This window comes from Asparagus officinalis, chromosome 3 (assembly GCF_001876935.1).
Source record: "Asparagus officinalis chromosome 3, Aspof.V1, whole genome shotgun sequence".
In the NCBI taxonomy this organism is placed as follows: Eukaryota; Viridiplantae; Streptophyta; class Magnoliopsida; order Asparagales; family Asparagaceae; genus Asparagus; species Asparagus officinalis.
Window position 1 is genome coordinate 11,288,590 of NC_033796.1, and position 21,088 is coordinate 11,309,677.

At 39.4% G+C, this 21,088-nt stretch overlaps 2 protein-coding genes across 2 annotated transcripts; both read left to right on the top strand.

Annotated features, from left to right (window-relative positions):
- On the top strand, positions 578 to 1,465 carry LOC109834622. Its single transcript, XM_020402657.1, has one exon. It carries the CDS (start codon positions 578 to 580, stop codon positions 1,463 to 1,465), a length of 888 nt encoding a protein of 295 aa, XP_020258246.1.
- LOC109832984 (non-specific lipid-transfer protein-like protein At2g13820) lies at positions 17,926 to 19,476 on the top strand. Its single transcript, XM_020400505.1, has 2 exons — positions 17,926 to 18,299; positions 19,043 to 19,476. Exons 1-2 carry the CDS (start codon positions 17,984 to 17,986, stop codon positions 19,321 to 19,323), a joined length of 597 nt encoding a protein of 198 aa, XP_020256094.1. The 5' UTR covers positions 17,926 to 17,983; the 3' UTR covers positions 19,324 to 19,476.

Sequence of the window (21,088 nt, forward strand, 5' to 3'; positions counted from 1 at the left end):
TCTTCGAGGTAACCCGCGGCTTTTGAGGGAACGCACACGGTCTTCGATGTAACCCGCGGTCTTCGAGGGAATGCACACGGTCTTCTAGGTAGCTCTCAAAGTTCGAGGTTGGGCACGAACTTCGAGATATCGCAAACTTTGACCGTCAACCGACTGATTCCTATAAAATTCGATGGCTTCTCTCCTCAACCCATCATCTCCCAGAATAAAATGTCTAGCTCATCTAGCTCTAGCGATGATGAAATGATGAAGACGTTCTTTCTTATGGGAGCTGCTGCCGTCGAGGAAGAAGTACAAGGGAAAGGTTCAACTTCAGTTCAACACAAAAGACGTACCGTGCTCCATCGATACCGACTGGAAGGCCACAATCGGTTGTTCCAAGATTATTTTGCTGACACACCAACATATCCTCTTCATTATTTTCGTCGAAGATTCAGAATGTCGCGTTCGTTATTCCTTCGAATCCACGACGCTGTCGTCGAACATGACAAGTACTTCGTCCAAAAGAGGAATGGTGCTGGACAGTTAGGACTATCTAGTCTTCAAAAGATTACTGCAGCTATGCGGATGCTCGCATATGGAGCATCCGCTGATACCGTTGATCGGTAAAAGTACGTCGCTTGAGAGCGTGAAGAGGTTCGTTCGATCGATTATCAACATCTTTGGGGAGGAATACCTTCGTTCACCGACTAATGAAGACATTGCACGCCTGCTCGAGGAAGGTTCACAACGAGGTTTTCCTGGTATGCTTGGGAGCATCGACTGCATGCACTGGGTATGGAAGAACTGTCCAACCGCCTGGCAAGGTATGTATACTGGGCATTTTCATGAACCTACAATTATTTTGGAGGCCGTAGCTAGCAAAGATCTTTGGATATGGCATGCCTTCTTTGGACTGCCGGGGTCTCACAATGACCTTAATGTTCTACATCGTTCACCGGTTTTCGCACAACTTGCGGAGGGAAGAGCTTCACCGTGCAACTATACTGTTAATGGCCACGAATACAATATGGGATGCTATCTCGCCGACGGGATTTACCCAGAGTGGTCCACATTAGTGAAGACTATTCCAGCACCGCGAGGAAACAAGCATAAATACTTTGCTCAACAACAAGAGAGCGCAAGAAAAGATGTTGAGCGAGCTTTTGGCGTGTTGCAAGCTCGATTTGCGATTGTTCGTGGACCAGGACGTTTCTGGCAACCTTGTGTGCTGAAAGATATCATGACAGCTTGTATCATAATGCATAACATGATCGTTGAAGATGAACGTGATTGTCAATTGGACAACAACTTCGACTTTACTGATTCGGTACCAGTCGTTGAACCTTCTCATGTGCAGACGGTGCCTCTAACTGAGTTCATCCAAAATCATCATCGGATCAGGAACACGCAAACACACAAATCACTAAAGAATGATTTGATCGAGCATCTGTGGCAGCTCAAGGGATCCATCGACGAGGATTAAGTTTCTTTATGTCTAATGTAATTTCAGCAAAGAAGTTCGAGTTATTGTACTACGCCAATTTCCTTTTCAATAAAGTAGTTGTTTTCATTAAATACCAAAATTTTCAACTTCAAGTAGAATCATAAATCTAATACAAGATAATTAGGAAGAACTAATTAGGATGCGATGCGAGTACAATCATAAATCTAATACAATATAATATATGATAATTAGGAAGAACCCTTAGACATCCACCTCTCTAATATCTCTGCCTGACGTATTTCAAAGTATTATCGTTGAACTGAATTGAGTGTTGAGAGATCCATCTTCATGATATCGTCATCTTGTTTCTTCTATTTTAGCTCTATTTTTTGATTAGTGGTTTGCTTCATCCACGCGAAAGTGCTTGACGCATTTCAAAGTATTGTCGTTGAACTGAATTGAGTGTTGAGAGATCGATCTTCATGATATCGTCATCTTGTTTCTTCTGTTTTAGCTCCATTTTTTCTTTGTTGGTTTGCTTCATCCACGCGAAAGCCTCTCCCATGATAGACTTAGCGAACTTAGAGTTTTTTACATTTTTTTCCTCTTGAGCTTTGCCGCTTTCCTCCCTTCAGGCCTTGCTATAACATCATCCGAGTCAGTGTTCAACTCGGTGGGGTCGCTGGCATGGAATTGTTTGGTGAGTAATCAGAGTTTGTGGTTCTTCTCAGCTGTGATCATATCTTATTGTAAGTTTCCATTTGTTGGATGCACTTTTGATGATGACGCAACTCAACCCAGCAATGGTCAAACACGAATAGTTTACCATAAAAGAGATGGGTATAATTTTTTTACTTCTACAGTCTACACAAGAGTTAAATTTAGAATAATCAAACATAATTAAACATATATATTCCTCTCTTCAATGCTATGTTGTTTACATAAAAACATATAAGTTAAATATTTACCTAGTCAATAATTCTCATACTAGATCTTTGTCTTCCTTCAATCTGAACAACGCACCCGTAGAATTTGTTGACGGACAGTTGAATCGTTGACTAACGATGCATCATTTGGTTTGGTGTGCGGCTCGTTGGATCGGTGGATTATTGGATAAAGTAGTCGTTAGCTCTGTGCCAAAACTTATCTTTGTGTTGCCCCGGACCTTGGATGACGTCTTGGCTCATGTTCAGCCAAGCAGACACAAGAAGCTTATCCTCATGGACAATCCAATTTTCGGACCGAGTGTAATCCTTCTTCTTCTTTGTGGTCGGTGTTTCTTGGGATGACACTTGTTGTGTTGCCAATTGCGAGAACTCGATGGGGTGAGCTTCTTCTACGACGTCTGTATAGAACGGCGGGTATAAGGTCGATCCTTCACCGTTAAGGAGATGCGAATAAAAGTTTTGGGAGGGATCCATGAGATTTGTAATTTGATAGGAAAATATAGAGTTTTTTTATGAGAGAATTGTGTGGAATGATTTGTGTAGTGAATTGAGAATTTATAAAAAAATTTACTGTGCAACGACTATTTTTTTACTGTTCAACGGCTAATTTTTTTCGATTGTTCAACGGCTAATTTTTTTATTATTTAACGGCTAATTTTTTGCGATTGTTCAATAGCTAATTTTTTTACTGTTCAACGAGTAATTTTTTAACTGTTCAACAGCTAATTTTTAAACTCAACGGCTACTTTTTAAACACCTAATTCAAAACTGGGTTTTGGGTTTTGATATATGGGTTTTTTTGTAAAAAAACAATTTTTTTTAATCCTTGGGAGCTCCGTGGCATGATCTCCCAAGCACCGTGCCACGCTAGCCCAAAGTAACTCCTTCGGAGCTTGCTGGAGAGAGTTCACGAGCTCCTACCGCCACGTAGGACTTGAGAGCGGACGGTGGGAGCTTGATGGACTTGCTCTAACCAATTGCTACACTCTCAATGAATTTAAGTTATTTAACCTTACAGTTCAGACTTATTATCCTGGCATAGAAACCCCCACCCACCAAGTCAAATGTAAGGCCCATATATTGGGTCATCTAACCAATTGCAGTCCAGACAAACTATCCTGGCACAAAAATACCAAGTTTAATGAAAGGCCCATATATTGTAGTCCAGACTAAGGCCCATATATTGCGTCATCTAACCATTTTCAGTCCAGGTTTAGGATCCTGACCAAAAAATCCTAAGTCTAACGTAAGGCCCAAATATTGGGTATTGCTGGCTGAATTGTGGCTCACCATAACATCATCGCCCGAAAAAGTCAAGTCTACTGAGCTACCAAACACCGGACCTAATGCGCCCCATGGATATTAGTCTGGGCTTACTTAAGATCATCATCAAAGAAAAGAAACAATTTCAAATTTAGAATTGGGCGGGGTCGCGCGTGCGCGTACACCCTCAGCAACAAAAAATAACGCCCACTCTCCCACTTGGGGAGATGGTAGGCCCGTGCACCTACGAAGTGCAATGTAGGCCACTCATAAGTCTAACGTAAGGCCCAAATATTGGGTCTTGCTGGCTGAATTGTGGCTCACCACAGCATCATCGCCCTAATAAGTCAAGTCTATTGGCCAGTGCACCTACGAAGTGCAATGTAGGCCACTCATAAGTCTAACGTAAGGCCCAAATATTGGGTCTTGCTGGCTGAATTGTGGCTCACCATAGCATCATCGCCCTAATAAGTCAAGTCAATTGAGCTGCCAGACACTAGACCCCATGCGCCCCGCAAATAATGGTATAAGCTTTACTTAAGATTATCACCATCATCAAAGAAAAAAAGAACAATTTCAAATTTAGAATTGGGCGGGGGCCGCACGTGCGCGTACCCCCTCAGTAACAAATAATGACGTCCACTCTCCCACTTAAGGAGATGGTAGGCCAACGCACCCACGAAGTGCAATGTAGGCCACTAACCTAGGTATGGGCCTCCTTGATCACCTAATGACCCCGTCCAGGTAAGTATGGACCACAGCACGCCACCTCCTCATTTTATGCTCATCTCTACCTCTTTAAGTTATTCCCCAGTCGACGTGGGACTAACCTCTCACCGAATCCGTACCCTTTCGACTTAGCTATTGAACTTACATCATTTTCTAGCTTTTCTTCACGGGACAGAAAATGTCGGTCTCTTAACACATAACTTTGTGCACTACAATAATGTGACGGCAACTAGCCTTGTATCTTTCTTACTCTTTTCAAAGTAGATCATATTTCTCGACAAACAGAAATTGAAGTCTTTGCTCATTGTCATTCGTTCTTATTTGTTATTTACAAAATCACTTATTCTTTGAATCAATTTTTTTTGGTATAGAAAAAAATTCCTAACTGGAATAAATATATCTGGATTAAAATCCTTAAAATTGGGATCTAATGCCTTTTGGTTTATATATTAGGTCAGTTGTGGCAATTTATAAACTAAACCAGATTAGTGTTAGTCTATTCATATTTGGTCTTAATAAACAAAATTAGTTTTTATAAAACTAGTTTTAGTTAAAACTTAGTTTGACTAATTTTCAATTAAAATTGGTTTGGACTAATATTTTGCTCCTTTCCCCCCTAGAGGTGAGTTAAATTAAATTTTGGTTCCTGTATTTTTTGTCCCCTCACAAATTTTAAATGTGATTTAGTTGACCAAGCACTACAAAGATTGGTTATGCTTTAAATGTTTAGTAGTGATAACTAAACTACACTTTACGCATTACGATGCCTAAAGATTGCGGAATCCTTGATGACTCGTTAATTTTGATGACAATCCACCCGAAAGAACCCCATATTTTGTGTGCATTAGTAAAGGAGTAGGCTAGAGGGTGTATTTTAGTTAAGAATATCTTTTATTATTGACCAAAGTTAGACCAAGTAAAAAAACAGATTACGTCCTTGCAGTGAACTTGCCAATTTGAGATTAAGAACTTTCGATCAAAATTAATTTTAGAAATTTTTTATTTAGTTCGGTTGCAAAATGACCCTTGGTTTTACAAGTAAATCAATTTTATTATAAAATGTGAACTTTAACGGGCAAAACTCAATAGGGTCCAAAAGTTTTTAATTTAAAAAAAAAATTTGGGGAGGGGGGGGGGGGGGAAAATGAAAGTTTAGAATACCTTAAAATGTAATTCTATAATCTTAGGGGCACAATTGCACCCTTGAACTCATATACGAGTGCATTGTATGTTCATCAAAAAAAAGTTTTAGAAGCAAATCCATTTTCTTATGATATCTTCACTTTTATTTTGAATCCCATCACGACAAAATCCAATAATAAGTGCATCGTACGTTTATCCAGAAAATGATTTTAGATTCGTTTCTCAAGTTTACCATATAGTGTTAAGTAAATAACCCTTAATATTTCACGATACTTTTATCTAATTTACACCACCATCTTGTTACCCAAATACCCAGGTCACATAAGGATGGTTGAAACTTGCAAGTAACATATATCTTACTAACCAGAACTATTTTAGGCTCGATATTAACAGTGGTTTGAAAATCTAAAATTGTATATATTGGATTAATACAAGATACATACCCTCTATTACTCGGGACTGGTTACATTCTAAATTATTTTTAATAAATTTATATTAGGAATTGGGTAGGGGCCGCGCGTGCGCGTACCCCCTCAGCAACAAATTATGACGCCCACTCTCCCGCTTGGGGAGATGGCAGACCAGCGCACCGGCTGCGTGCAATGCCGGCCGCGGACCTGGGCCTGGGCCTTATTGATCACCCAAAGACCTCGTCCAGGTAAGTATGGACTTACGTTCGCCCACCTCCCCGTTTTATCCCCATCCCAAGCGCGTCCAGTAACAACACGGCCGATGTGGGACTAAACTCTTGATCCTGTCAATAACAAATAGAAAATCGAAGGAATACTGCGTGAACTTCATGAGTAAGCCATCAAAGCATAGATCTATTAATCAACCAAGATCTCTGAGACTCAGGTCGACCTAACAATCAGACAAAGAAACGGAGGCTATACCAGAACCCTCAAATCATAGGCATTTTTCAAATTACCCCTAACATCATCATATTTGTTATAGGAGGAGCAGAGTACATATCAATGAGCTGCTGCAATTGATGCCACCACCCAACCCACCCCCAACTGTAATATACAAATAACAAAAAGGTTAAATGAATAAATACACAACAAAGAAAGCTTCAAAAGAATTAATCATGTGCCCGGCCACAATAACTTTTTATCCGGAAAAACCATAATTATTCAACCCACTTTTAAGAGAACAAGCCAAAATTATTATTATACAGAATAAGATCATAATGTTTCATCTTATCTACAGAGAAATATATTGCATGCTTTTTTAATACTATGGCACCATGTGGGAAAAAGTACAAAAAGAACAAATATTTTGTTTTTTTTGCTCGACTTCCCTCCATCAGCAACAATTAATTCAAGAAATTAAACGGAAAAAAGGAGACTCAGATCAGCCCTTCTAATCAGAAGACATGAGGTATGGCTGCAAGTTAGGGCTGTCCATTTGGTCTGCTAACACGGCCGTAAAAACGGTCGGGCTAAGTACTCAGGTCGGGCCGAACCGGGCCGGCCATTTTTACGACCGGGCTAAATACTCGGTCCGGGCCGGGCCGGTGCTCGGGCCGGATGCAACGGCCACATAATGTGACCGTTGTGTGACCGTTGCGGGCAAATGTCGGGCAGGGCTGACCAACCCGGCCGGCCCGACACTTAACGGTCACAAAAGTGACCGTTAATGGCCACAACTGTCAAAATTTGACCGTTGTGACCAGGCCGGGTCAGCTCGGCACAACCCGGCCATAATGGCCATTTTAGTCGTTTCGACCGTTTTGCCCCCAAAATCGTTTAAAAAACAATAAAAAATGATGGTATTTTGATCATTTGTCTAGGGTTCCGCCTCTATAAATAGAGGGGGTTTTCATTTGTTTTTCTTATCAAAAACTCATCTACTTCTCTCTTATACACTCTTATACTCTCTAATAATCGTTTTAGCTCTCTAATTCTTCAATCAAATGCTTCCAGATCTGATTATGAAGAGCAAAACCTCACTCTCGAAATGAGTCCTCCTACTACACCTACTCCTACCGATCCTACCGATATTGATCCCAAATCCGGTGGCGACGATTCTACACCAAGAGCTCCTAAAAGGCCGAGATCCTATGTGTGGAATTTTTTTGAGAAGATAGACGTCACCAAGGATGAACATGGTAGGATCCTAACCTAGAAGGCTAAGTGTACGTTGTGCGGCAAGATTTTCCAAGCTCATCATAAGAGCGGCACCAACCACCTCAAACGTTATTTAGATAAACACAACAAAGACCAGACACCTCAAGGTGATATTCGACAATCTATGATCTCGTAATCCTCATCTTCTGATAGTCTCGGTAGCTGGAATTATGACGCAGCTCGTGCCGGAAAATGCGTCATCAGGTTTATCATTCTTAAGAATCTTCCTTTTAAATTAGCAGACGATGATGAATTTGAAGATTTATTTACAGATGGTTTTTACCCCGTATTTAAAAAATTTCTCGTCAAACTTGTCAACGTGATATTTTAAAACATTATCAGGAGGAACAAAGAAAAATAATTTCTTATTTTCAAAGTTTAACCTGTAAATTTTCTTTAACTTCTGATATTTGGACATCAAAAGCACAAACTGGTTATTTATGTATTATAGCACACTGGATTGATGAAAATTGGTAAATGTTTAAAAGAGTTATTTCTTTTATTGTAATTGAAGAATCACATACTGGTATTAATGTTGCAAATTTAATAATTGAAGACCTTTTAAAATTAGAAATTTTAGAAAGAATATTTTCTCTTTCACTAGATAATGAAAGTAATAATAATATGGCTGTTGATTTTATCAAACAATCTCTGTCATTGTCATGTCATAGTGATCTTTTTCATATTAGATGTGTCTGTTATATTTTAGATTTAATTGTTCAAAGTGCATTTACTGAAATTAAACCCATGACAGAAAAGGTTAGGACGGTAACTTATATGCATAATGCTTATGAATAAAGAATTAGAAGATAGAAACAATTCTATAAAAGAAAAAAAAATATATAAAACCTAGATTGAGTCCAAAAGATGTTGATCATAGGTGGAATTCCACCTATGCAATGTTAAGTATAGCAATAGAATATAAAAAAATTATAAATAATTTTATTACTTTTTTTGCTTCTAGTTCTAGCTCTGGTAGCATGTATGGAATTACTGAAGATGAATGGATAGTTATAAGTAATTTAAAAGAGATGTTACAAGTTTTTTATGATGCTACAATGTTATTATCTGGCTGTTTATCCAACCATTACTTTAGCTGCTTTATAAATTTTAAATATTCAAAAAAAATTAATAAATATCATATGGATGATAATTTTGGAAATATAATTTTTCAAATGAAAAGTAAATTTAATAAATATTTTAGGCCTATTCCTCTAATTTTTAGTTTGGGGGTTCTTATTGATCCGTGTTTCAAATATATTGGCCTTAGAAGTTTGTTAAATTCCTTGTATAATGGACAGATTATAGACACGGATGATGGTCAAACTATTACTGCTACTACTCATCAAAATATTATTAGAAATTATTTTCAATTCTTATATGATGAGTATGCAGCTAAATATGGTGTAGCTACACAGCAGTCTACAGGTTCGGCTTCTTCGAGCTCAAGTCGGGATAAAAGTATAAGTTTTGATAGGTATACAAAGATAGCTGAGCTAACTGGTGGAACTGGACTTGGATCATCATTGGAGGTTTCTGAAATTGATCAATATTTAACTGCTTCTTTAGTTAAATGTCAAAATAATAATTTAGATATTTTTCAATGGTGGAAAGTATATAAATCGGTTTCATATCCTATACTTTCTATCATGGTTCGTGACTTACTAACAGTGTAGGTTTCGATGGTAGCTTCGAAATCTGCCTTCAGCACAGCACGACGTTAGATCGACTACCACAGGACATCATTAGATCTGTATACTTATAGGCGGTGATATGCCTACAAGATCGGTGGAGGTAAGAGAAGAGAACGTAAGGCATCGATCTAATGGTTGGTATTGAAGATAATTTTTAAGAGTTGGGACTAGCAAATAGATATAAAGAGTAAATAATATTCATCAAATTATATTTTTATTTCTTAGCTAAAATTTATAATGAATTATTTTGGAAACGGTTGCAAATGATAGTGATATAGGTGAGTAGGTGTCAACCTAGTTGGGATGTACTCATCTATTGTGATGCGATAAATTTTGAAATAAATTTATACTTGTAAATAATTTACTGATTATTAATAAAGAAGTTATTTTTATCATCTATCGTTTTTAAAGTTTTTTGTATTTGTAATTTATGTAATTTCAAGTGATTAATAATATTATTGTTTTTATTAAAATTTTGTGTGCTTTTTTTATGTATTATTGAAATTTTAAAGAGATAAAAAAATTTGAAAAACAAAAAAAACCACTCAGGCCCGGGACCAGGTTTCGGTTTTGCCTGACCCGGCCCGGATGGACACCCCTAGCTGCAAGCATGCATCACCTGATAGTAGCAGCAGACCATCCAAGCTTACCTCACCATTACACAAGAAATGAAGAAAGTCTGGTGCAACAAAAAAATTGTGTTTAGGAGGGTTTATGAGAAAATCTTAAATTTTAAGTGGTTTTCTAATAACCCCTCAACTTAAGGGGGGATTTCTGATATTTTGAAAGTTACGGGAGATTACCTGATAATCGTTGAAAGTGTAGGCGTTGAAAATTGCCTATAGCTCTCCACAAACAGCTTGAAGCTAAGAGAAGATGATGAACGTCACTATCCAAGTCACGGAAGCTTGATTGACGTCGACGAATGCTTAAAATGAATCGGCGAACTATGTGAAGCAACGGAGTTTCAGAATAACGAGGATACGAACTGATCGGGAACCTCGTGTCTGTAGGCTGTCTAAAAATCACTGCAGATAGCTGATCCCCATCAAACACCGATGATCGAAGTTACAATTCGACGGTTTCCAGAAGACTACAATTTGAAGACTTTCACGTATCAAAGAGCTAAAGCAAAGATTGCAAAATAACGATCTTTGTAACGCTTTGACAGAAAGAGACTACAAATCGACGGTCTCTTCAAATCAAGATACGAAAGTCCTCCCCGCGTACCAGCATCAAGACGCACCTCACATTCAGCTCCAAACGCTGTAAACGCAGCTGAGATCCAGCTGTTAACGCAGCTCATGTTCGGTCGCAAACACAGCCTCCGAAAGTTACCAACGCAGCTTCCATCCGCTGCCAAACGCAGCTTCCAAGCTGCCAAACGCAGCTTCCAAATGCTACAAACGCAGCTTCCAAGCTGCCAAACGCAGCTTCTAAATTGCTACAAACACAGCTCACGTTCAGCTCCAAACACTACCAACGCAGCTTATGTTCGCTGCCAACGCAGCTTCCAAATCGCTGCAAACGCAGCTCAGATCCAGCTGCTAATGCTGCCAAACGCAGCTTCCAACAAACAGCCAAATGAGCTTCCATCCACTGCGTTCAAGCTTTCAGACACTGCGTTTGAACACAGAATTCACACCAGAACGTGGATTTTGCGTTTGACTCATTCAAACACGAGCTAAACGGTTTCAAAACTATTTCCCACGATCTGAGGGGATCACAACTCCACTCAGGAGTGATTTAAGGGGCGGTTACATCCTATTAGCCCCACTTAGGAGCGAATTAAGGGGAGCGGTTATACCCCTTAACCCCTTATAAATAACTAAGAAATCAGCTTAGTTAGGGGGATCTTTCATCCTTCTTTTGGGCAGCAAAGAAGAGATTCTTGGCTTGTCTAACCAATTACGGTTAAGATCAATCAACTCATCAAGAGTTTTAAACTTTCCACGCAAGTCCTCCACATCGTCAAATTGTGAGGAGAAGACCACGTTCCAGTGAATCAAGACGTTCGGATCATCAACGGAGAGCAAATTCGACGCGAGCATTCGAGGGAGGCACTCCATCGCCACCGTGAAGAACCCAGAATTAAACAAAGGGGAGAATCCAGATTAATTCTCCTCTCTTTTGTAATCAGGAAATCTAATTGTAACTGAGATTAAAGGAATACAAATCAATTTTCCTTCATTTCTTTTACTGTAAATTTTTCCACAAACAGTGTCGCTTACAAAAGGTGAATTTCAGAATAATGAGGATACGAACTAATCGGGAACCTCGTGTCGTTTACAAAAGGAGAAACGCCCTTCGTGTCTCATTTATTCCACAGATGATCCAATCACGAGAGCCTGTAGATCTTCTCGTTGGCTTTCCAACGTATCTTGAATCATGTAAATCCGAGTTTGGAAGAGGAAAATACGACGAATATAAATAACAGCGCGCAACACGGACTGTCTCAGCATAAGCTAAGACACCCCGAGGTGTCTCAGCCTCGCTGAGACGCCCGAGGGTGTCTCAGGCCCTAAAAAGTGGTTCTTTTGCGGTTTTAACCGCCTAGATTCCCCGGAGCCTATAAATACAGCCCCATGACTTTTATTTTTTGGAGATCTGGAATTTTGGAGAATAGACGAAGCCCTGCCGGACTGGAGATTAATCAAGTTCTTCAGCACAGGAGAAAAAGATTCTTCAGGTCTACACCGCCCGTGTCCGTTCCTTAGGATTATCCCGTTGCGATAATCTTAAGAAGAGCAATTATCTCGCCGTTATCGAGATAAGCGCTTCTGCTTCTAGATTCCTTCGCGGATCGACGAATGGATATTGACAGGTGGTCCACGGATATTGACATCCCGTCATCGGCCAAAAACCCACGCAAGCAAGAGACGACGAATGGATCTTGTGTTATTTTTGAGAGAGTTGTAATTCCTTTATTTCTTTCTTTTATTGATTATTTGAATTCTTTGTAAACGGCTAAAGTTATAATGAGTTCATTGATAAAGGCAACTTTTAGCCAAAACAGAAAGTTAGGGGGGGTTTCTGAAAGTTAGCCTAATTTTTGCCACATAGTTCGCCAAAACCGTTTTGAGTTTGTGGAAACTGTGGATAAAAATAGTAAATGTTGTACTGTACTGGTTTTTTCAGGTTGATGCTTTCCCCAATCAAGAGGAAACAACAAAAACCCCAATCCCAAAATGGAACGAGCAAATCATCATCGTTCAGAGATAGAAACATAAGCAAGATTTGAGATACCAATATCAGAACAATAAATTTAAAAGCAGAAAATATACTAAGACATCTTCAAAGGAATTCTTTTCACCAACAAAAGGCATTGCTCATGAATCAAAACTAGGAGAAGATATTCATTAATCTATACTTATATATATACACTGAAGAATCCGCGAGAAGTTTGGTGAAGAACAGGTGTTGGAAGAGCTCAGGGTTCTGTTTGGGAGCTGCACGGTCAATCGCGGTGCAAGGCCGGTCGATCGCGATCGTGCACGGGTCCAGGATTTGTACCTGGACTTGGCGGACCCTGTAGGCGATTTATGGTCTCTATCGTTGGATCGCGGTCGACCACGAGATTGGGGGCGGTCGACCGCCAATCGGGTCAAAGCCCAATTTTGGTTTCCTGTTCTTATTTGGTTTTGGTGTTTGTATAAATATCAATACATGTTCTAGGGTTTCTTAAGGTAAGAGTTTGGGATATTTGGAGCACAGAAAAGAGGTATTTTCTAAGCTATTTGATTAGGGTTTATTTAGAGAGATTTAGAGCTTTGTTGGTGAGATTAGTTTGTTCCTTCGAGTGATTTGTAATCTCAAGTTGTACTCTTCTTCTCTATTAGTGAAAACCTCATCTCCTTCTTACCCCCGTGGACGTAGGCAATTGCCGAACCATGTTAAAATTGGTGTTTTGTTTGTGCATTGATTTTGGTTGGTTTTGGCCCTCTTTGATCGGTGTTTGGTTTGGTTCCTCGACACGGTTTTTAACAACAATTAGTATCAGAGCTCGGGCTACGCTTGGGCTATTTGGAGGAGTAGATCGATTTGGGAAGCTCGTCTAGGATTTCAGTTAGTGAGAAAGGTAGGATCTTTTTTGGTAAAGCTTCTTTCTTTTCTCAGTTTTGGATCTATTCTTTATTTGTTTCCGCATTGGTTGTTGGTGTGTTGAGGATTATGACCGAGAAAAAGGGAGTTGAGGATGGTTCTTCAGGTGTGAAGACTGTCCAAAGTTTGAGTATCCACTCGATGAAGATTGACGTGGAGAAGTTCAATGGCACTAACAATTTTGGACTTTGGCGATGCGAAGTCTTGGATGCGTTCAATGCACAGAATTTGAAAGATACTTTGGAGTTGGATGGAAAACCGGACGACATTGATGAGAAGGTTTGGAAAAAGATGAATCGGACAGCGTGTGGTGTGATTAGGTCTTGTCTCACTCAAGATCTAAAATATGATGTGATGAATGCGACTTCTGCGAAGAAGATTTGGGAGGTCCTAAAGAGCAAGTACTTGACGAAGAGCGTTGAAAACCGCTTGCATTTGAAGATGAGGCTTTATCGTCTCCAATTGAAAAAGGGGACATCCATTAGTGATCACATGAACCACTACACGAAGCTTCTTGCAGATTTGACGAATGTAGATGTCATTGTTGAAGATGAGGACAAGGCGTTGCTATTGTTGAGTTTATTGCCCGACGAGGAATATGAGACGTTTGTCCTTACTCTTATTAATGTGAAGGCATCTCTTTCATATAGTGAGGTCACCGCTGCATTAGTGAATTACCAACTCAAGAAGAAGGACAAGGAGACTTCTATTGAGCCGGTAGCGGAGGCATTGGTTGCAAGAGCAAAGGGCCCAAACCGAGGTAGGAGGTCACATTCTAGAGGAGCATATCTTGGAATTCGTAGGAATCAATGTGCTTTTTGTAAAGAAGATGGACATTGGAAAGCTGAATGCCCAAAGTTGAATGATCAAGCCGGGAAGAATAAGGAGAAAGTTGTACAAGCTTCAGAGGTGAATATTGTCAAGACTAGTGGTAACAATTCAGATTCGGATTCCTCAGGCTACTCATTATCTGCACTGCCGTCAGTTTGTGTTACCTACTCTACAGAGTGGATGTTGGATTCGGGCGCTACATACCATATTTGCCCTAGGAGGGATTGGTTCTCCAGCTTTCAGGAGTTGGAAAGAGGGGATTTCGTGCTCATGGGGAATGATCACAAATGCTCTATTGGTGATATCGGTACCGTTCGAATCAGGATGAGTGACGGGATGATTCGGGAGTTGGTTGGAGTGAGGTTCGTTCCTCAGTTGAAGAAGAACAGCATTTCACTTGGAACTTTGGAGGCAGCAGGCTATAGGGTGACCTTGAAGGATGCACGCTTGAAGGTTACATTTGGGTCCATGATTGTGATGAAGGGCGTCAGAAAGAGTAACTTATACTATTTGCTTTGGAGCACTGTGATTGATAGAGCTCTGATGACTTCATTAGATTTGGCTAGATTGTGGCGTTGTTTGGTGCTGGGGTATTTGATTGGTGATGTCGTGTATAAGTTGTTGATGAGTGCTTTGACCTGCAGATGGAAGTCCTTTGAGCACATTAGGATGAGCAAGACCGAGGTAGAGTTTGGTACTCCTATCCATCGAGCGAGGGGTCTTTTAGGAGGTGTTTAGTTAGGCATTTGGGGGCCTTTCAAGGAGGCATCATTGGGAGGTAATCGTTTTGTAGTTTTTGTAGTTGGTGATTGTTCTAGGCATTATTAGGTCGCGACCAGTTCTCGTTTGTGTAAAGTCCTAGAAGTCAACAACAATTGGAAGAAGTGTATTGGCAGAAAGGTAACTCGTTGTTCTAGCTTTGGTAGGGGTCCTTTCTTGCGTTTGTGCCGAGCTCACTACAATAGGAGACACTTCATTGGTGTGGAGACTTTGGGGCGACAAGATGAGATGACAGTGTCGATGGGTCGTTCCTTTCTGGAGGAGGATCGGCGTTGGTTGTCGAGCATTGGTTCTGAAGCTTCGACATATTTGGGTCATCTTAGTCATAGGTCGTCGACTGCTGCATTAGGAGTTATTGGATCTGGTGAAGCTGCTTCAGATTTTGGTCGGTGTCGGATATTTGGTTACCCAGCATTTAGTCACATCGAGGATGTGAGATTTGATCCGATTGCACGTTTGGGATTCGGAGGCTCATTTGATTATCGTTTGGGAGATTCTGATTTTGTTTTGAGCAGGAATATCACTTTTGACTCTCGGCAGGTGGAGAGTGTTGATCAGGTCGTTTGGATATCACAGCAGGTGGAGGGTGATGCTACTTCACGTTGGGTGGAATTTATTCCACATACTCCAGATCATACTGCGTAGATACCGACGTTTGGGTGAGTGTTCGCACTCCCGTTTGGGTCTCGACTTGTGTGGATGAAGTCCGTTGTCATGAGTCCGTTGCCGTGGCGTACTGGACGCAACAAGTGAGGCATTTGGTTTGGTCGGTGTCGGCTCAGTTTTGGAAAAACTTCGTCGAGGTGAAGAATTGTTGGATAGCGGATTCCTAATCTATTTTGGTAACATGAGGTTATTAGGATTCCTAGTCTATTTTGGTAACATGAGGTTATTAGGATTCCTAGTCTATTTTGGTAACATGAGGTTATTAGGATTCCTAGTTTATTTTGGTAACATGAGGTTATTAGGATTCCTAATCTATTTTGGTAATAGGTTATTAGGATTCCTAATTTGATTTGGTTTTGGTTTAGAATTCCTAGTATGTTTATGATTTTAGGATTTCTATATATATGGAACAATTGGAAGAGAGAATTTGGAGAAGCAAATTGGGGATATTTGGAGCACAGAAAAGATGTATTTTCTGAGCTATTTGTTTAGGGTTTTGTTTGGAGAGATTAAGAGCTTGTTGGTGAGATTAGTTTGTTCCTTCGAGTGGGTTGTAATATCAGTTTGTACTCTTTCTCTATTAGTGAAAACTCCATCTCCTTTCTTGCCCCGTGGACGTAAGCAATTTGTCGAACCACGTTAAAATTGGTGTTTTGTTTGTGCATTGATAGTTTGGTTGGTTTTGGCCCTCTTGGATCGGCGTTTGGTTTGGTTCCTCGACACAGCTTTTGGCACAACATGATCTATACCATAAATAAAAAAATTATAATTACCAAAGTAACCCTCTAACCACCCGTGAATGGTTTAAATCAACCCTTTCTATAGGATCATCTGATAAAAGCCCTTACTCCTAGTCATGGGATAGTTGTTATTCAATGAAAGAAGCATTATCAGATCAAGATATTATTCTTAACACCCCTAATTCAATCTGATTTAATAATATACAGCATTTGATGCGTAAGTATTAAGGTGACATCAAATATTGGAAGAAAAAATGACTTCCCTTAAGGAGAAAAACTATTCAATAGTCTTTGTTTGTGGGATAGTTTGATGTAGCAAGAATTCTATATCCTTAAATTAATATAAAACAAGGAGAATTTGGGAGTAATTTAACTAAACCAATTACTCAGTTGATAGTGACCATCACATACCTTTTCACATAAAGAATGAATCTCATGAGAAATTAACATTTGATGAATGAAGTTGCATGGAAGACTGATGTTTTTTCGGAGTAAATTACACTAAACCGCCAAATACTCTCAGCGTTTTGCAGTAAGCCCAGAATAGCTTTCAGAATTGCACTAAACCCCTCAATAACTTTTGCAAAAAAGTCCCAATATATTTTCCGTAAATTATACTAAATCCCCAATAATTTTCAAAATGACTTTTTATGTCGTTTTCTAGCTCTAATTTGTCAGGGTTATCTGCAAAACGTGGAAACTTATCGGGGGTCTTCTGCAATTTCAAAAGTTACTGGGGGGTTTAGTGCGATTTTGAAAGTTATGGGAGTTTACTGCAAACCACTGAAAGGTTCTTGGGGTTTTGGTGTAATTTACCCTAATTTTCTACCCTCTCTCTCATATCCTACATCCTCTGTCGAGTTTTCGCTTCTCTATTCAGAAAGTCTCAAGTCCTTATTCTTGCAATTTTAAGAACTTGCGACACATCAACGTTGCTCCAAGATAATAACTTGAAAAGTAAAACAAATTTGACCCTAAAAAGCCCTCTGCTTACCACACTTCAACTTGCCTATAGTTTGCAAAACCCTGTTTAACTCTTTTAATTAAAATTAAAAAAGTTTACTCTAAAAAAATTAGTAACGCCATTACAGCTGTCCGTATCTGTTGGGAACTATGAAGGGTTCTCTCTCTTGCTAGCAACAGTTATCACCCAATTCAGCTCCCTAGAAAATCTTTGCTTACTCATATTACCACCTAACTCTGGCCTTCGTAGTCCCCACCACTCTCAGCATAAAAAGGTTTCTACAGATGATACTGAATCCTGCAACGTCATTGTGCTTCCCTTGGTAAAAATTCCAAGAACAAACTTGCACCCAACTTAAACCGCTCTCTCTATGTAATTGCATACAACGCATCACAACTACCGATATCGACTCTCAGAGTAGGCAGGGTTGGCTCACCCACAAGAAACCTCAGTTGTCATCTTCCGCTTATAAATTCCTTTCTCTCTTTCAGTCTCCTATCAGTACACACAACTCTCTCTCTCCCTCTCAACATTCTACACTCTTCCCTGCGCCATTCACCTTAAAATTCAATGGCACAAAGAGCTTCAAACATGGGTCTAACCCTAGTCCTGTTTGCGCTAATGTGGGCTTATTGTTCAGCGCAACTTCCTTGCCAGCCCTCAATTGTTAGCCTCCAATCATGCATTGGTTTTATCACGAGTAACTCCTCGACTCCGTCTCCTCAGTGTTGCACTCAGCTTGCAAGTTTGGTTCAGACTCAAGCTCAGTGTATGTGCGCATTACTTAATGTTGCACCTCAACTCCCGATTCCTATAAACAGAACTCAGGCTATCACTCTTCCAGGTGCTTGCAACATCCAGGCTCCACCCCTTAGCCAATGCAACGGTATGCAGGCTCTTTTGAAATCAGATCTGTCTTATGTATTGTCCCCTAAACTCAGACACGGCTTATGATAAATTTTAGAAATTATTGTGAACTGCCGGGGAATTGTGATGAAATTATAACCTATTTCACTAAAAGGAAGTTGGTGCGTCCTATACAGCACTGACTGATGTGTCGTTATTGTGGCACACATCCAATTCACCAGCTATGATCGGGATTTGTTAATGATTTCAACTACAGTGGTCTAGATGCATGTCATGTCAACGACACGCTATCCAACATTAAGAAGCCAATCATTAGATGAAGATACCATGTGATAAGCAGTGCTGCTACGGGGACCCAAAATATGGGACCAAGGGAGGGGACAGGTGATGTGTCCCCTCCCTATTGCATAATGAGTTGGCATGGCCAACTCATTATGCAATAGGGAGGGGACACATCACTTGTCCCCTCCATTGGTCCAATATTTTGGGTCCTTAAATCATTTTTCTGTGACAAGCATGTGATCTTTCAAGAAACTTTTGACTTAATTAACTTACATAACTACTACTCTCCCATCTTCATGAAGTTATAAACATGTGCATTTTATTCTTTCTAACTGCATTAACCTGTTGAATAAAAAATTTATCAAGTCATTCTCAATGAAAATAATTTAGGATAGTTTCGTAAAAATCCCTGAAAATTTGTCAAGAAATACCCTTTACTTTACACAAAGGAGTACTAAAGTAATGCTATGTGTATCGCAGCTCCTGCTGGAATCCCTACAACTCCATCTGGACCGTTGATTCCTACAGCTGGATCGCCGCAGGAAGCACCAGCACCAACTTCTCCGGCCACACCATCAGATGCTACTGCTCCACCGGCTCCCTCGACTCCATCAACGACAGCAGGAGTTCCTGCATCTAAAGGAGGATCGAAGGCAGGTGCGACTACTAAAGGCCCACAATCTTCATCGGCTACCAAGTTCACCCCTTCTTTCTTCTTCTTCTTCTTTACTTTGGTGGTTTCAGCTATCTCTAGCTTCTAAGTCTCCATTGCCAGTATATTGCGGTCATATGTATTTTTTTTTTCTATTTCAGTGTTTTTATTTTTTTGAGTTGTATTGCTTGTATTTTATTCTTATAGTAGTGTGTATCTATGAGTGAAAATATTCATTATTGTGAACTAATAGATTTTTGGGTGTGGATACTCCTTTGCGTTTCATTGCTGCCTGAAAATACTCTGATATAAACACAATCGGCCACCATGAGTCTTCGTATAATCTTTCCACCCTGTCATTATTTTGCTTAAACATATTGAACAATTTAAAATAATCTTTCTTGCACATTTTTAGCAATAATAAGATCTCTCCCTCAAACTCCTGAAAATTTATCACCTATTCGGCATGCCTAATCCCCATAACTGCCCGCATATATATAATGAGATAGATCTGATGTATAATCAATATAATTGGCAATACGGAATGTCAATAAACTCAGAAGTTATTTTGCCTACTCAAAACCAAAGGCTATATGCATCAGTTAGTAGCTTATTTTGAGGTAAAAGCCGAATATCCGATAACTAAAATTTTCAGCGCAAGATGAAAAAGTGTTGATTTTTAGGAATAGTTACCAATGTGATCGAAATCCAGAATGCTTGAAATTTGCAGCAAGTGATGAAAGATGGGACGAATTCAGGAGCATAAGAAAATGAGACTTGCAGATAACTAAAATTTTCGGTGCAAGATGAAACAGTGTTGATTTTTAGGAATATTACCAATGTGATTGAAATCCAGAATGCTTGAAATTTGCATCAAGCGATGAAAGATGGGATGAAATCAGGAGCATAAGAAAATGAGACTTGCAGTTAACTAAAATTTTCACTGCAAGATGAAAAAGTGTTGATTTTTACGAATAGTTACCAACGTGATCGAAATCCAGAATGCTTGAAATTTGCAGCAAATGATGGAAGATGGGACGAATTCAGGAGCATAAGAAAATGAGACTTGCAGCAGAAATGTAAAAAATAGCATCATGATGAATAAATCTACGACAATTGCATGGATAGGCAAAACTAATATTACTAACCAATTAAACGATACTTAAAACTAGAATATTTTAAAAAGCTGGTGCCGAAATTGATTGCTGAAGGAGTATTCAGAGATTGTGTGAAAACATGGGAATAGTTCAGAGAATATTTTCATTAGCTATCCTCCGCGGTTGGTCTACTGTATGAATCAATCATTTAACAGCTAGAGAGAAATAATTATGTAATCAAGGTGAACGGGCAAAACTATAGTAATAAATAAATCTCAAATAAGTAAACTAAGTAATATAATGATGAGGAGAGGAGGAAGAAAGAAAGAATTATAACAGGCTTCATGAATCATTTGTTTATTTAGATTTAAGCAGATTTTCTTGAACATACTACAGCTATACAATTACGAAGATCTCCCACATTTCGACTTTACTTGTTCCTGATGGTTGTATTGGATATCATTTCGTTTTTTCACAAAAACCACCTTTAAAATACGGTGAAAATGCAAATACCACATTTAAAGTTCAATTTATACAAAAACCACCTTGACCTATTTTTTGATGAAATTTCAATTGAAATCTCCAAAATACCTTAAAATAAAGGTGTCAGGCACGTGACATGTACTACTAACCAAAGTTGACGTATTTTTCGGTGCATTTTTCAAGGGCATTTGGGGATTTCAATCGAAATTTAACCAGAAAATAGGTCCTGCTGGTTGATTGCAATCGCAATTCCCTATAAGGTGGTTTCTATATAAATTGAACTTGAAAAACCAA